This window comes from Saccopteryx leptura, chromosome 1, assembly GCF_036850995.1.
Source record: "Saccopteryx leptura isolate mSacLep1 chromosome 1, mSacLep1_pri_phased_curated, whole genome shotgun sequence".
Classification (NCBI taxonomy): Eukaryota; Metazoa; Chordata; class Mammalia; order Chiroptera; family Emballonuridae; genus Saccopteryx; species Saccopteryx leptura.
Window position 1 is genome coordinate 211,628,262 of NC_089503.1, and position 16,873 is coordinate 211,645,134.

Genomic DNA, 16,873 nt, shown 5'->3' on the forward strand with positions numbered 1-16,873 from the left:
TTTACAACATACATTTCATTATTGTATTTATATATACACATATGTGTGTATATCTATAACAAGCACATGAAAAGATGCTCAACATCATTGGTCATTAAAGATACACAAATTAAATCACAATGAGACATCAGGACCAGTTTTTCTTGAATTATATCCAAATAGAATCATACAGTTTAGAGTCTTTTGCATCTGGCTTTTTTCACTTAGAGATTCATCCATATTGTTATATTTTCTGATAAAAATGAGGCCTCAAACTTAGATGTTGTCTCCAAATTCATTGTACATCTACAACCCATGATAAAAAGGAAAATGATTGATTCTTCTAATACAAAATATTATAGAATGTATTAAAAAGTTATATGCACAGCCTGACCAGGCAGTGGTACAGTGGGTAGAACATTGGATTGGGACGCGGAGGACCCAGATTAGAAAACCTGAGGTCGCCAGCTTGAGCGCAGGCTCATCTGGTTTGAGAAAGGTTCATCAGCTTGAGCTCAAGGTCGCTGGCTTGAGCAGGGGTCACTCGGTCTGCTGTAGCCCCCCCTGGTCAAGGCACATATGAGAAAACAATCAATGAGAACTAAGGAGCTGCAACAAAGAATTGATGCTTCTTATATCTCTCCCCTCCTGTCTGTCTGTCCCTCCCTATCTATCCCTCTCTCTGTCTGTCTCTCTCTGTCTCTGTCACACACACAAAAAAAATTATACACACAAAACTAAAAAGTACACAGAAGGTGCCTGACCAGGCGGTGGCGCAGTGGATAGAGCATCGGACTGTGATGCAGAGGACCCGGGTTCGAGACCTTGAGGTTGCCAGCTTGAGTGCGGGCTCATCTGGTTTGAGGAAAAGCCCACCAGCTTGAACCCAAGGTCGCTGCCTCCAGCAAGGATTTACTCGGTCTGCTGAAGGCCCGCGGTCAAGGCACATATGAGAAAGCAATCAATGAACAACTAAGGTGTTGCAACGCGCAATGAAAAACTAATGATTGATGCTTCTCATCTCTCTCCGTTCCTGTCTGTCTGTCCCTGTCTATCCCTCTCTCTGACTCACTCTCTGTCTCCGTAAAAAAAAAAAAAAGTACACAGAAGGCTATGAAATAAGATTAAAGAATATCTAATCATTTTCTATATATTTATATAAATTTTTATACTTACCAGTTTATTATGGAAGGTTTAACTATTAAAAAATATGATGTAGTCTCTTGCCCACTATGAAGAAGGTTGAGAAAGAGTCTAATACTTGTTACGCCATTTTTCCCAAAGAATGATTCTGATCATTTTAAAAGAAGGTGTTAGAATTATGAAACTCCTAATAGTAGATATCCTGTTAGAAATTTAAAAAATAATTCAAATTTAATCACATTTGACAAGTCATTAGATTGTTATTTATTCCTAGTTTATGTGGCACAGAGTATAAAGAGAAAAGCTAGAATTATAACATCAAAAACTTAGTGACTAGATGCAAATTCTACTTAATCTGTTGTAAATTTTACAAAGTTAAGGTTAAAATATTTTATCTAGCAATATATATATATATATACATATATGTGTATATATATATATATATATACACACAATGAAAGAAAAATATTCCATTATAATAGCAGCAAAAAATAGAACAGTATAGACCAATTTCTCCAACATCTGCACCTGTCTCGTATTCTGTTGGTGATACTTTTTGCATAAAGATTCGTAACTGTTAAATTTTCATTATACCAGACATGCATTTGTCTTGTTTAACAATTACTTTTTATCTTGAATCCCACCTTGCCTGAGAGCTGAGGGCTGACACTGACTGAGTTCACGCTAGGTTCCAGGCACTGGTTCAGACAGTGCCGTACAACAACTGCCCAGAGAAGAAAAGGTGGAAAGAGGGCAGGCTATAAATAACGGATAAAATGATGGGAAGATACAGATGTGCCGTTCTCTCCTTTCAACTGACAAAGAATTAAAAACAGTCATTTGCTTTGTTTTTTGTAGAGATGTCAACAGTATTTCAAAGATACAAGAAATTTCAAGGATCATCTCATTTAAACCCCTCGTTTTACAGGCGAGAGCACAGGGCCAGGCTTGCCCAGTACTTTGTACAAAGGCCACTAAACCTAAACAGTAGGTGCCTCTGACTCCAAAGTCTTCCTTTCTTCTACCCCCAACAAGATGCTAAGTCACTGTTCAGGAACATTGTTTCCAAAAATGATGGAAAATTTAAGAAAGACTAAAAACCAAATAATGTTGAATTTTTGTTGATCTGGCAAATAGTGGTCTGAAATAAGAATGAAAATACATTGAATTCAATAGTAGGAGCATTTAATTTATGAAATATTCTTGTATAATTTTGAATACTAGTTAAAAATAATAAAATAATTAATTTTATTATGATTTTTCAAAACACTTCTTTTAGTTTTTCTATTTGAAGTGCACAGCTAGAAACAGTGAGACAAAAAAGATTCCGTCGGCTGGATTTTTTTTCTATCTGTGAGAGATAACCTGGGTCTTGAACAGATGATTGGTCTTCACATCACAGGCCTGGCATAAGATAAACTGTGTTTAAACTACCACATTTTACAGCCCCTCTCATGCTCTTATCACTGATTTTCTAAATATTATAAGTTCATGAAACATTGCCTCTTTTTCAAATTATGTTTCAAAAAACTTACTTTTAAATATTGTTCTCTTCCATGTAGTGATGATTGTATACCCACATGTTGGAAAAGAGATGGTTTATATCGAAAACGAATTTGCTTATTTCGTTCTGCACATCTCTCCTGGGAAAAAAGAGAAACAACAATCTTTGGTTAAAATCCAAATATTCTTCTTTATTCCATTTACTGATGGAATTTTTTTGTTGTTGTTAGTTTTTTTCAGCAGTCTATATTACCATTTTTTTTGTTGTTGTTGTATTTTTCTGAAGCTGGAAACGGGGAGAGACAGTCAGACAGACTCCCGCATGCGCCCGACCGGGATCCACCCGGCATGCCCACCAGAGGGTGAAGCTCTGCCCACAAGGGGGCGATGCTCTGCCCCTCCAGGGCGTCGCTCTGTTGAGACCAGAGCCACTCTAGCGCCTGGGGCAGAGGCCAAGGAGCCATCCCCAGCGCCCGGGCCATCTTTGCTCCAATGGAGCCTCGCTGTGGGAGGGGAAGAGAGAGACAGAGAGGAAGGAGAGGGGGAGGGGTGGAGAAGCAGATGGGCGCTTCTCCTGTGTGTCCTGGCCGGGAATTGAACCCGGGACTTCTGCACGCCAGGCCGATGCTCTACCACTGAGCCAACAGGCCAGGGCCTATATTAACATTTTTTAATTTAAACAAACTATTTCATTCTTAGACTTTTCCTTGTAAGAATACACTGGGGAACAATTTTTTTTTTCACTTTCTGTTTCATGAGGTTTTAGAACTGTTTCTATATATTTCTGCATCGCTGATTCCAAATCTGAAATCCGTTTTTTGGTGCATTCTCTAGTTTTTATGCAATTTTAATTTCTTTTTGTTACAGTTAATGGCATGCATTGTTTTTTAAATTGGAGTTAAAGGGCAACACTCTTGGATTGAACATAACCACAAGGCAATTAATGTTTTACAAACATAACTTTTACATAATTGTAGTTGTTTTTAAATGTAAAACATTATTATCTGATAAAAACACCCTCTTATTTTGTTTTAAGATTGAATCATGGCTTCTTCGAGTAGGCGTAAATGTAAGAATAGTCGTGGCACCTTTTGCTATATATGTGGCTCTTACACACTTCAACATCAAAGGCGCTATATTACATCATTTGTGACATGTGCATATATTGTTTATTTTCAAGTTCCCCTTGGCAGTCAAGACAAGAATTGGGCTCCTCATATTGTGTGTCATGATTGTGAGGAAATGCTTTGTGACTGGACAAAAGGAAAATGCAAAGAAATGCCTTTTGGTGTTCCCATGGTTTGGCGTGACCCTAAGGGCCACAGCAATGGCTGTTATTTCTGTCTGATCCATACAAAGGGCATCGACAAGAAAAAACAGCATATGATCACATATCCTAATATTCCTTCAGCAATACGACCTCTCCCACACTCTGAGACACTCCTGGTTCCAGTTTTCAATGGTTTTATTTCTTCTAAGGACAAAGAAAGTGAACATGGTGATAGTGTATTTTGATAAGATGCATGAGGAAATGGTTGTAGAATCTGAAGGGCCTTCTTCTGATGCCAAGCAGTTATTAACCCCTCAGCAGTTTAGCCAACCTGAATTGAATGACTTAGTAAGAGATTTGGGCCTATCAAAGAAAGAAGCTAAGTTATTACCCTCTAGGCTTTAAGAAAAGAATGCACTTCACCGGTCAGCTAAAGTATCTCATTTCAGGAAGTGTGAACAAATTTTTGTGGACTTTTTTTCCGAAGACAAAAACTTTATTTACTGTCATGAATGATATCAGTAGTCTTCTCAGCCAGCTAGTTTTTACCACTTACAGTCCAACAGAATGGCAGAATGGCGGCTATTTCTTGACAGCTCTAAACGGAGTCTGAAATGTGTTCTCCTACACAACGGTAATGTTTATTCAGTGGTTCCAGTTGGTTATTCAACTCATCTGCAAGAAGATTATAATGACATAAAAATTGTCCTCAACTTTCTGAAGTATGAGGAGCATAACTGGATCATTTGTGTGGATCTTAAAATGGTAAAGTTCCTGCTAGGACAACAGAGAGGTTTCATAAAGTATCCTTGCTTTCTGTGTTTGTGGGACAGCCAAGCTCGGGAGAAACACTGGACACAGAAGGAGTGGCTGAAACGTGAAGCTCTGGAAGTAGGGATGCAGAATATTGTGAATGAACCTGTAGTTAATCGAGACAGGATCATTTTTACCCTACTTCACATCAAACTTGGCTTAATGAAGCAGTTTGTTCAGGCTTTGAATAGAGAAAGTGAATGCTTTCAATATATTATTTCAGCTTTTCCTGCCTTGTCTTTTGAGAAGATAAAAGCAGGTATATTTGATGGACCTCAAATTCGAACCCTCATATGTGACAAAGAATTTGCCAGGAAGATTAATAAGGAGGAGAAAGCAGCATGACAGTCTTTTGTGGCAGTTACAAAGAACTTCCTTGGCAACAAAAAAGCAGAAAACTATGAACTTTTGGTTCAAAGGATGCTGTTGGCTTTCCGCAACATTGGATGTAACATGAGCATTAAGATTCACTTCCTGAACAGTCACCTTGATAAGTTTCCCGAAAATCTTGGAGCTGTTAGTAATGATCAGACTACTGCTGGAGCATCAAACGAGATTTTCCTCACCAAGTACACAAATGCAAGAGCTACAAACACAATTTTTTTGCCTGAATAGAATTTAAATAAGTTTTATGCAAATTTTATGATTAAAATAAGTGTTTTAATATGTTCTATTTCAAAATTGTAGACAAATTCTGATGCAATCATATCTTTTAGTGTATTTACTGCATTATATAAATTATTATATTTTCACAAAGATGATGCCCAAGAAGACATTCTACTTCATTATGTTAAACTAAATGTTGAAAATTTTACAAGAAGAAAACCTAAAATCTTGAATTGCAAAATAAAAACTGTAGCTTACAGAGAAAACTAATGTCAGATTTGAGATCAGCATACTCAAATTAGGTAAGAACAAGTGTTTTTGTGGATGCAACAAAAATTTTGTTCCTCAGTGTAATTGAACAAGCTTGACCACGTGGTGGTGCAGTGCATAGAGCTTCGGACAGGGACACGGAGGACTCAAGTTCAAAAGCCCGAGGTCGCTGGCTTGAGCGCAGGCTCATTCGTATTGAGAATGGGCTTACCAGCTTGAGCGCAGGGTCACTGGCTCGAGCATGGGATCATAGACATGACTGACCCCATGGTTGCTGGCTTGAGCCCAAGGTTGCTGGCTTGAGCAAGGGGTCACTTGCTCTGTTATAGCCCCCCAGTCAAGACACATATAAGAAAGCAATCAATGAATGAACAACTATGATGCTGCAACAAAGAATTGATGCTTCTCATCTCTCTCCCTTCCTGTGTGTACCTATCTATCCCTCTCTCTGACTCTCTCTCTCTCTCTGTCTCTGTCAAAAAAAAAAAAAAAAAAAAAGAATTGAACAAAAGAGTTGAGATACAAAAGAGCTTTAATTAAGGAAGTATTTTCATGAACTCCATCTTAGTAAATCAGGCTAGTGTTGTACCAACTACAGGTGTCTTCCCCCATCTGCACAAGCTGTGTTCCAAGACCCCAGTGGACGCCTGCTACTGCAGGTAGTGCTAAGTCCATAGACAATGTTTATTCCTTTCTAAACATACCTGTGATAATGTTTAAGTTATAAATTAGGCACAGTAAAAGATTAACAACAGTAACTAATAATAAAATAGAACAATTATAACAACAGACTAGAATAAAAGGTATGTGAATGTGGCATTATTAAGTAAAATAAGGATTACTTAAACGCAATACTGGGACAATTGAGTGGATGACTGAGCTGGTCCTAAGTGGCTAACGGGAAGGAACCATGTACAGCATAGAGATGCCGGGCAGAGGGAGATGCACATGCTGGTCCTGACGAACCTGGATGGCACAAGGTTGCATCACGCTACTCAGAACAGTGTGTGATTTCAAACTTATAAACTGTTTATGTCTGGAATTTTCCATTTAATATTTTCAGACTGTGGTTGACAATGGATAACTGAAACTGTGAAAACTGAAACTGAAAATAAGGGGAAGGGATACTGTATAATTTTCCTCTCCCTTTCTATTTAATCAAAACATAAATGAAGTTTTTAGTGTTTTCCTAACTACTAATTTTCCTCAGAATACATTATTCTTTCTCTTCCCATATTTGTTAATTCCTATACTAAATTAAACCTGTCTCGCTTCTTCTTAAATAGTAAAAAGTATAGAATTGAACCAGTGAGCCAATATTTTACTTAATGAAAAAAGATTTGGATAATCTCCTTAAAAATAAAAATCAGATGACCTGTAGCATTATTAAAAACAAACATTTAAAATTACTCTGACTGCTATCTGAAAATTATTTTATATACTTATTTATGGAAACATCATTAAAATACATCTCCAACATAGACATATAATTATTTTTAAAACTGCAGGCTTATTTAAATGCATTTCTCCTCAGTACTGAAGCTCCTCTTCTAGGTCTGTGACCCTGTATTTTGAAGCTCTGTTGTTAGTTGCATACGCTTTTAGGATTGTTGTATCATTTTGGTGATTTGACACTTTTATAAATATACAACATCTTCCTTGATCCCTGGTCAATTTTTTTTTCTCTGAAATCTACTTTGATATTACTATACATACTACAGATTTCCTTTTATTAGTGTCTGCATAGAATGTCTTTTTCTGTCTTTTATTTTTAACCTATCTTTAGCATTGTATTTGAACTAAGTATAGACAGTAATTCATTGCATGGTGTTTTTTAATCCATTCTGACAAATTGCATCTCAATTGGTATATCTTGGCTATTTATATTCATTTAATGTAAATAATGACACATTTGGGTATACATGTACCATTTTGTTGGGGGTTTTTTCCTGTTTGTTCACTGTTTTTTGTCCCCTTGTTTCCATTGTCCACTGCCTTTGGGCTCTCATCACTTTCTTTAGTAGGCAGAAGTGTCAGTAAAAATTTATAATATTGAAAGTTAAAAAATTGATACCCTCATCAGATTTGGTTTGGTAAACAAATTTTAAGTAATTATATTAGACAGATATTATTTTCCTAACATATTTAATATTTACTTACAAAGTAAAGAAATACTCACATTAGTTTCTCCTGGTTCACACATCTTTACCCAAAAAATGTTCTCCAAGAGCAAGTCTATAGGTTTATCTTTGTAGAATATTAAAAAAAACCGTACGAAGTCAGTTAGGTCCTCAGATTTAAATAGCTTTCCTGTGGAGAAAAAGTAAATAAAGCCAAATAACTCTTGAGTATTTATTCTATATATATATATATTACAATATAACCCTTGTATATAGTTGTTCATTCTGTTAGCATGAAAAAAAGCAAAAAATTATTAAAAGTTAACATATCTCATTCCTTAGAAATAAAGTTTAAAGCATTAATGAAGTTGAAGAATAATAAATCAAAATAGTATGTCTGCTTACAGATTACAGCTTCTAGGGGGAGAGAGTGTGAAGCCTGTTGAGAATAGCTAATATGCTCAGGAAATCAATCCTGATAACCCATTAAAGAATCAACTGTCTAAACAAAGTGGAATCTATGTAAGTAAAATCTAAAGTAGAGGAGCTATAATCTTTTACTTAATTATCCAGAAACTGTGATTTGTAACCTGACTTTTGCAGTATCAGTCTACCACATTTTTTACTTAGAGTACTTAATTTTGATTAGTATACAGTATTATTTCAATATTTGAACATTATTTTTATAAGAATGTTATTTTTTTATACTTATGATTCTTACAACTTTGCCATATTTTAAAGTATAATTTTGGGATGACATCAGAGTAATGGCGGGGTAGGAAGTGATACTGATAAATCTCCCCCAAAACTCAAAAAGATCTTCAACCAGAAACAGAAAAACCTATCCTTGGAGCCTCCAGAAGTTTTGCAATACACCCGAAGGTATGGTCGAGCGAAAAATTGGCTAAATATATAACCAAACCCCGAAGGAAACAGGGAGTAAGAAATGCTCCACCTTCCTCACTAACCTAAACAGGGCGGCTTTCACTGGGAACTGAGAATATAGAAACTAAGGCGGGCAAAGGGGGTGAATAGATCCAGGCCGTGGCACAAACGGCCGAACCAGGCTGTGGCACAGAGATCCAAGCCGAGGAAAACTGTTCCTGTGGCAACCCGGGCAATACAAGCCAACACTCGCACCAAACCCAGATAAAGAAAGACAAGGAGAGGAGAGAGTAAGACCGGCAGAGAGTTAATCGACCAAATTGGAGGAGGAAAAAAAAAATATCAAGAAGGAAGATAAGAGAAACAAACGAACAAATATAATAAAATGGGATAGGTTATAAAGTCTGCAGATTATTCTTGATTTTGAGAGGTTATCTTCTTGCTTTTTCTTTTCTAAAATGGGGCAGCCATTTTCCCTGATCCCCTGGTCAGCGCGCACAGATAGTGGGCAAGAGATTCCTTTCAAAACCCCAGGAGTGGGCGCCTGAGTTATCCCACAGAGAGGCAGAGTCAGAGGCCTTTGTGTGGGCCGAAAGCGGAATCTCCGGACCGCCCCAGCGCCCTGAAAAAGCCGCGCACAGGGAGGGAGCGAGAACTAATTCCAATGCTGGAACTTTTCCATGCTGGTGGGGGTTTCACCCAGAGGGTGAGGCGGCCGGCCTGATATCCTGGACTGCGCGCGCAGATAGTGAGCGAGAGATTCCTCTGAGTGCCTTGGCAGTGTGCGCCCATGTTATCCCACAGAGGGGCAGAGTCAGAGGCCTTTGTGTGGGCCCAAAGCAGAATCTCGGGCTGCCCCAGCGCTTTCAAAAAGCCACGCACGAGGACGGAGCGAGAGCCAATTCCAACGCTGGAACTTTTCCGTGTGGGTGGGGGTTTCACTCAGAGTGTGAGACTTACGGCCTGATATCCTGGTCTGTGCGCGCAGATAGTGAGCGAGAGTTTCTTCCAAGCGCCCTGGGAGTGGGCGCCCGCCCATGTTACCGGACAGAGTGGCAGAGCCAGAGGTCTTTGAGTGGGCTGAAGCCCTGCCTGATTATGCTAGCAGCTCTGACTGACTGAGCCTTACCCAGAGCCCTGTGCTGAGTGGGAATAGAGTGGGGAGTTGCCAGATCTTTCAGCCCCTTACTATCCAGGCAGAGGCAGCAGCAACCCCATAGCTGGATTATCAGGCTACTAATTGAGGAAGGAAAGACTAGGAGAAAGGCTCCAGGAACACGGACTCTCTCACTGTTGGAGCCTATAAATGCTAATGAGCCTCGACTGCCAATGAGACTAAAGCACAATACATGACATCGCCATAGAGACTTATCAACTGCAAACCTCTACCTGAGCGTGCCAAAGGGGCAGAACCTGGGGTACAGAGTCACCAACCAAGAAGAGGGAGAGAAAAGAAAAAGCAAGAAGATAACCTCTCAAAATCAAGAATAATCTGCAGACTTTATAACCTATCCCATTTTATTATATTTGTTCGTTTGTTTCTCTTATCTTCCTTCTTGATATTTTTTTTTTCCTCCTCCAATTTGGTCGATTAACTCTCTGCCGGTCTTACTCTCTCCTCTCCTTCAACTACACTACCCATAAGTGTTACATCTCCCATTATCTTTTCTTTCCTCTTCCTTTCTCTCTATGAGGGTTGCACTCCAAAACCTTAACTCTCTTTCTCTCCTCTTTTTTATTTTTTCTTCTTTTAGTGGTTCCCTCTTTTTTTTCTCTCTCTCTCTCTTTCTTTTCTCCCTCTATATTAGTTTCTTCCTTTCTCCTTTACGTCTCCTCTCATTCAAACCTCAATAACGAACAAATTATCTTATCTGGGACTCAAACTTATGTTTGTGGCATTTTGGGGGGTTTTTACTTCACCTTTTTAACTCACTAGCAGTGCTCCCATCCCTGGCTCTCCATTTTATCTAGTTCTTGTTCCACTAAATACAATAGTAATTTTTTAATTTGTCCCCCCATTTTCCTGTTTCCCTCTTATTCCTCTCATCATAACTCTTAGTCAACCAACACCTAAAAGCAAATCATTTTATTCTTGACCCAAATTTTTTCCTTATTTGCTTTTTGTGGGTCCATACCCCCTTCTTTTTTCTTTTTCTTTTTCTTTTTTTTTTTTTGCCCCTTTATTACTTTTCCCCAATTCAGGCCCTCCATTACAGGCATTGTTTGTTCTATTTAATACAATGTAATTCACAGTTCACCACAAGATTTTCTCAAGAAAGAGGGGAGAGGAGAGGAGAGGAAAAAAGGAGGGGGGGAATAATTTCCATTTTTTTAATTTTTATTTTATTTTATTTTTCTTTATTTCATTATTAAATTTTTTTGAAAAAAACAACTCTTTTTCGATTTTTTATTTTTTTAACTTTTTATTCTTTATTAAATCTTATTAATACCATCAACAAAACCACCCTCAGATGCCAGTAAGGAAGAGAAAATCGAATATCATGGATACAAAAGAAAGAGAGGTAACACAGCTAGATGAGGAAAAATCTATGGAGAAAAAAATTAATATATTGGAAACCTTGGAGCTAAATGTCAGAGAATTCAAGAGAGAAATCCTAAAAATCCTCCGAGATATACAAGAAAACACAGAAAGGCAATTTAGGGAGCTCAGAAAACAACTCAATGAACACAAAGAATATATTTCCAAGAAAATTGAAACTATAAAAACAAATCAAACAGAGATGAAAAACTCAATTCACGAGCTGAAAAACGAGGTAACAAGCTTAGCTAATAGAACAGGCCAGATAGAAGAGAGGATTAGTGAAATAGAAGAAAAGCAACTTGAGGCACAACAGAGAGAAGAAGAAAGAGACTCAAAAATTTAAAAAAATGAGATAGCCCTACAAGAATTATCTGACTCCATGAAAAAAAATAACATAAGAATAATAGGTATATCAGAGGGAGAAGAGAGAGAAAATGGAATGGAGAACATACTCAAACAAATACTAGATGAGAACTTCCCAAGCCTGTGGAAAGAACTAAAGCCTCAAATTCAAGAAGCAAACAGAACACCAAGTTTTCTTAACCCCAACAAAACTACTCCAAGGCACATCATAATGAAATTGGCACAAACCAATGGCAAAGAAAAAATTCTCAAGGCAGCCAGGGAAAAGAAGAATACAACATATAAAGGAAGACCTATTAGATTATCATCAGATTTCTCAGCAGAAACTCTACAAGCTAGAAGAGAGTGGACCCCAATATTTAAAGTCCTGAAAGAGAGGAACTTTCAGCCACGAATACTATACCCATCAAAGCTATCCTTCAAATATGAAGGAGAAATAAAAACATTCACAGATACAGAAAAGATGAGGGAATTTATCATCAGAAAACCCCCACTCCATGAATTACTAAAGGGGGTTCTCCAATCAGATACAAAGAACAACAACAAAAAAAAAAAACAAAGCCACAAGTAAAAGCTCCAAGAAGAACACAATAAAACCAAATTTAAACTGTGACAACAACAAGAAGAAAGGGGGGGGAGAGGATGGAGATTAACAGTAGCAAAGGACGATGGAGTGCAAAAGTACTCACAAAATAGTGTGCTACAATGAACAGGGTAGGAACCTTTTTCATTACTTAAAGGTGACCACCATTGAAAAAACCACCACAGAAGCACATGAGATAAAAAAGATAGCAACAGAGGAAAGATGTATGGAATACAACCAAATAAAAACAAAAGATAGAAAAATGAAAGAGAAGGATCAAAGAAGACACAAAACTAACAGAAAGCAATCTATAAAATGGCAATAGGGAACTCACAAGTGTCAATAATTACACTAAATATAAACGGATTAAACTCACCAATAAAAAGGCATAGAGTAGCAGAATGGATTAAAAAAGAAAATCCAACTGTATGCTGCCTACAGGAAACTCATCTAAGTAACAAGGATAAAAACAAATTCAAAGTGAAAGGCTGGAAAACAATACTCCAAGCAAATAACATCCAAAAAAAAGCAGGCATAGCAATACTCATATCTGATAATGCTGACTACAAGACAGCAAAAGTACTCAGAGACAAAAATGGCCATTTCATAATGGCTAAGGAGACACTGAATCAAGAGGACATAACAATCCTTAATATATATGCACCAAACCAAGGAGCACCAAAATATATAAGACAGCTACTTATTGACCTAAAAACAAAAACTGACAAAAATACAATCATAATTGGAGACCTCAATACACCACTGACGGCTCTAGATCGGTCATCTATACAGAGAATCAACAAAGATATAGTGGCCTTAAACAAAACACTAGAGCACCTGGATATGATAGACATCTATAGGACATTTCATCCCAAAGTGACTGAGTATACTTTTTTCTCCAGTGTACATGGATCATTCTCAAGAACTGATCATATGTTGGGCCACAAAAACAACATCAGCAAATTCAGAAAAAACGAAGTTGTACCAAGCATATTTTCTGATCATAAAGCCTTGAAACTAGAATTCAACTGCAAAAACGAGGGAAAAAAATCCCACAAAAATGTGGAAACTAAACAATATACTTTTAAAAATGAATGGGTCAAAAAAGAAATAAGTGCAGAGATCAAAAGATATATACAGACTAATGAAAATGACAGTACGACATATCAGAATCTATGGGATGCAGCAAAAGCAGTGATAAGAGGGAAGTTCATATCACTTCAGGCCTATATGAACAAACAAGAGAGAGCCCAAGTGAACGACTTAACTTCACACCTTAAGGAACTGGAAAAAGAAGAACAAAGACAACCCAAAACCAGCCGAAGAAAGGAGATAATAAAAATCAGAGCAGAAATAAATGAAATAGAGAACAGAAAAACTATAGAAAAAATTAATAAAACAAGGAGCTGGTTCTTTGAAAAGATCAACAAAATTGACAAACCCTTGGCAAGACTTACCAAGGAAAAAAGAGAAAGGACTCATATAAACAAAATCCAAAATGAAAGAGGAGAAATCACCACGGACACCGTAGATATACAAAGAATTATTGTAGAATACTATGAAAAACTTTGTGCCACTAAATTCAACAACCTAGAAGAAATGGATAAATTCCTAGAACAATACAACCTACCTAGACTGAGTCAAGAAGAAGCAGAAAGCCTAAACAGACCTATTAGTAGAGAAGAAATAGAAAAAAACATTAAAAAACCTCCCCAAAAATAAAAGTCCAGGCCCTGACGGCTATACCAGTGAATTTTATCAAACATTCAAAGAAGACTTGGTTCCTATTCTACTGAAAGTCTTCCAAAAAATTGAAGAAGCAATACTTTCATACACATTTTTTTTTGTATTTTTCTGAAGCTGGAAACAGGGAGAGACAGTCAGACAGACTCCCGCATGCACCGGACCGGGATCCACCCGGCACGCCCACCAGGGGCGACGCTCTGCCCACCAGGTGGCGATGCTCTGCCCCTCCGGGGCGTTGCTCTGCCACGACCAGAGCCACTCTAGCGCCTGGGGCAGAGGCCAAGGAGACATCCCCAGTGCCCGGGCCATCTTTGCTCCAATAGAGCCTTGGCTGCGGGAGGGGAAGAGAGAGACAGAGAGGAGGGGGGGGGGGTGGAGAAGCAAATGGGTGCCTCTCCTATGTGCCCTGGCCGGGAATCGAACCTGGGTCCCCCGCACACCAGGCCGACGCTCTACCGCAGAGCCAACCGGCCAGGGCCCAAACACATTTTATGAGGCCAACATAACCCTCATACCAAAACCAGGCAAGGATGGCACAAAAAAAGAAAACTACAGACCAATATCTCTAATGAATACAGATGCTAAAATACTAAACAAAATACTAGCAAACTGAATACAACAACATATTAAAAAAATAATACATCATGATCAAGTGGGATTCATCCCAGAATCTCAAGGATGGTTCAACATACGCAAAACGGTTAATGTAATACACCATATCAACAAAACAAAGAACAAAAACTACATGATCTTATCAATAGATGCAGAAAAGGCTTTTGATAAAATACAACACAATTTTATGTTTAAGACTCTCAACAAAATGTGTATAGAAGGAAAATATCTCAACATGATAAAGGCCATATATGATAAACCATCAGCTAACATCATATAAAATGGCACTAAACTGAAGGCTTTCCCCCTTAAATCAGGAACAAGACAGGGTTGTCCACTCTCTCCACTCTTATTTAATGTGGTACTAGAGGTTCTAGCCAGAGCAATCAGACAAGACAAAGAAATAAAAGGCATCCATATTGGAAAAAAAGAAGTAAAGGTATCACTTTTTGCAGATGATATGATCCTATACATCGAAAACCCCAAAGACTCCACAAAAAGACTACTAGAAACAATAAGCCAATACAGTAAGGTCACAGGATACAAAATTAACATACAGAAGTCAATAGCCTTTCTATATGCCAACAATGTAACAACTGAGAACGAACTCAAAAGAATAATCCCCTTCACGATTGCAACAACAACAAAAAAATACTTAGGAATAAACATAACAAAGAATGTAAAGGACTTATATAATGAAAACTATAAACTATTGTTAAGGGAAATCGAAAAAGATATAATGAAATGGAAGAATATACCTTGTTCTTGGTTAGAAAGAATAAATATAATATAGATGGCCATATTACCCAAAGCAATATACAAATTTAATGCAATTCCCATCAAAATTCCAATGACATTTTTTAAAGAAATAGAGCAAAAAATCATCAGATTTATATGGAACTATAAAAAACCCCGAATAGCCAAAGCAATCCTAAAGAAAAAGAATGAAGCTGGGGGCATTACAATACCTGACTTCAAACTCTATTATAGGGCCACGACAATCAAAGCAGAATGGTATTGGCAGAAAAATAGACACTCAGACCAATGGAACAGAATAGAAGTCCAGAAATAAAACCACATATATATAGTCAAATAATTTTTGATAAAGGGGCCAACAACACACAATGGAGAAAAGAAAGCCTCTTCAATAAATGGTGCTGGGAAAACTGGAAAGCCACATGCAAAAGAATGAAACTGGACTACAGTTTGTCCACCTGTACTAAAATTAACTCAAAATGGATCAAAGATCTAAACATAAGACCTGAAACAAGGATATAGAAGAAGACATAGGTACTAAACTCATGGACCTGGGTTTTAAAGAGCATTTTATGAATTTGACTCCAAAGGCAAGAGAAGTGAAGGCAAAAAATAATGAATGGGACTACATCAGACTAAGAAGTTTTTGCTCAGCAAGAGAAACTGGTAACAAAATAAACAGAAAGCCAACTAAATGGGAAATATTTTCAAACAACAGCTCAGATAAGGGCCTAATATCCAAAATATACAAAGAACTCATAAAACTCAACAACAAACAATCCAATAAAAAAATGGGAAGAGGACATGAACAGACACTTCTCTCAGGAAGAAATACAAATGGCCAACAGATATATGAAAAGATGCTCATCTTCTTTAGTTATTAGAGAATTGCAAATCAAAACTACAATGAGATACCACCTCACACCTGTTAGATTAGCTATTATCAACAAGACAGGTAATAGCAAATGTTGGAGAGGCTGTGGAGAAAAAGGAACCCTCATACACTGTTGGTGGGAATGTAAAGTAGTACAACCATTATGGAAGAAAGTATGGTGGTTCCTCAAAAAACTGAAAATAGAACTACCTTATGACCCAGCAATCCCTCTACTGGGTATATACCCCCAAAACTCAGAAACTTTGATACGTAAAGACACATGCAGCCCCATGTTCATTGCAGCATTGTTCACAGTGGCCAGGACATGGAAACAACCAAAAAGCCCGTCAATAGATGACTGGATAAAGAAGATGTGGCACATATACACTATGGAATACTACTCAGCCATAAGAAATGATGACATTGGATCATTTACAGCAAAATGGTGGGATCTTGATAACATTATATGAAGTGAAATAAGTAAATCCGAAAAAAACAGGAACTGCATTATTGCATACGTAGGTGGGACATAAAAGTGAGACTAAGAGACATTGAGAAGAGTGTGGTGGTTACGGGGGGAGAGGGGAAAGGGAAAGGGAAAGGGGGAGGGGGGCACAAAGAAAACTAGATAGAAGGTGACAGAGGACAATCTGACTTTGGGTGGTGGGTATGCAACATAATTGAACGACAAGATAACCTGGACTTGTTACCTTTGAATATATGTATCCTGATTTATTGATGTCGCCCCATTAAAAAAATAAAATTATTTAAAAAAAATAATAAAGTATAAGTTCATTACATCCAATTA

General features: G+C 37.6%; 1 protein-coding gene across 1 annotated transcript in view; it reads right to left on the reverse strand.

Annotated features, from left to right (window-relative positions):
* The window catches only part of MGAT4D (MGAT4 family member D), a 53,297-nt gene that overhangs the window by 15,054 nt on the left and 21,370 nt on the right, over positions 1–16,873 (reverse strand). The window contains exons 9-10 of the mRNA XM_066360167.1: positions 7,764–7,894; positions 2,658–2,765 (exon numbers count right to left, since the gene is read on the reverse strand). Coding sequence (XP_066216264.1) covers positions 2,658–2,765; positions 7,764–7,894 — 239 coding nt within the window. The remainder of the gene's footprint in view (positions 1–2,657; positions 2,766–7,763; positions 7,895–16,873) is intronic.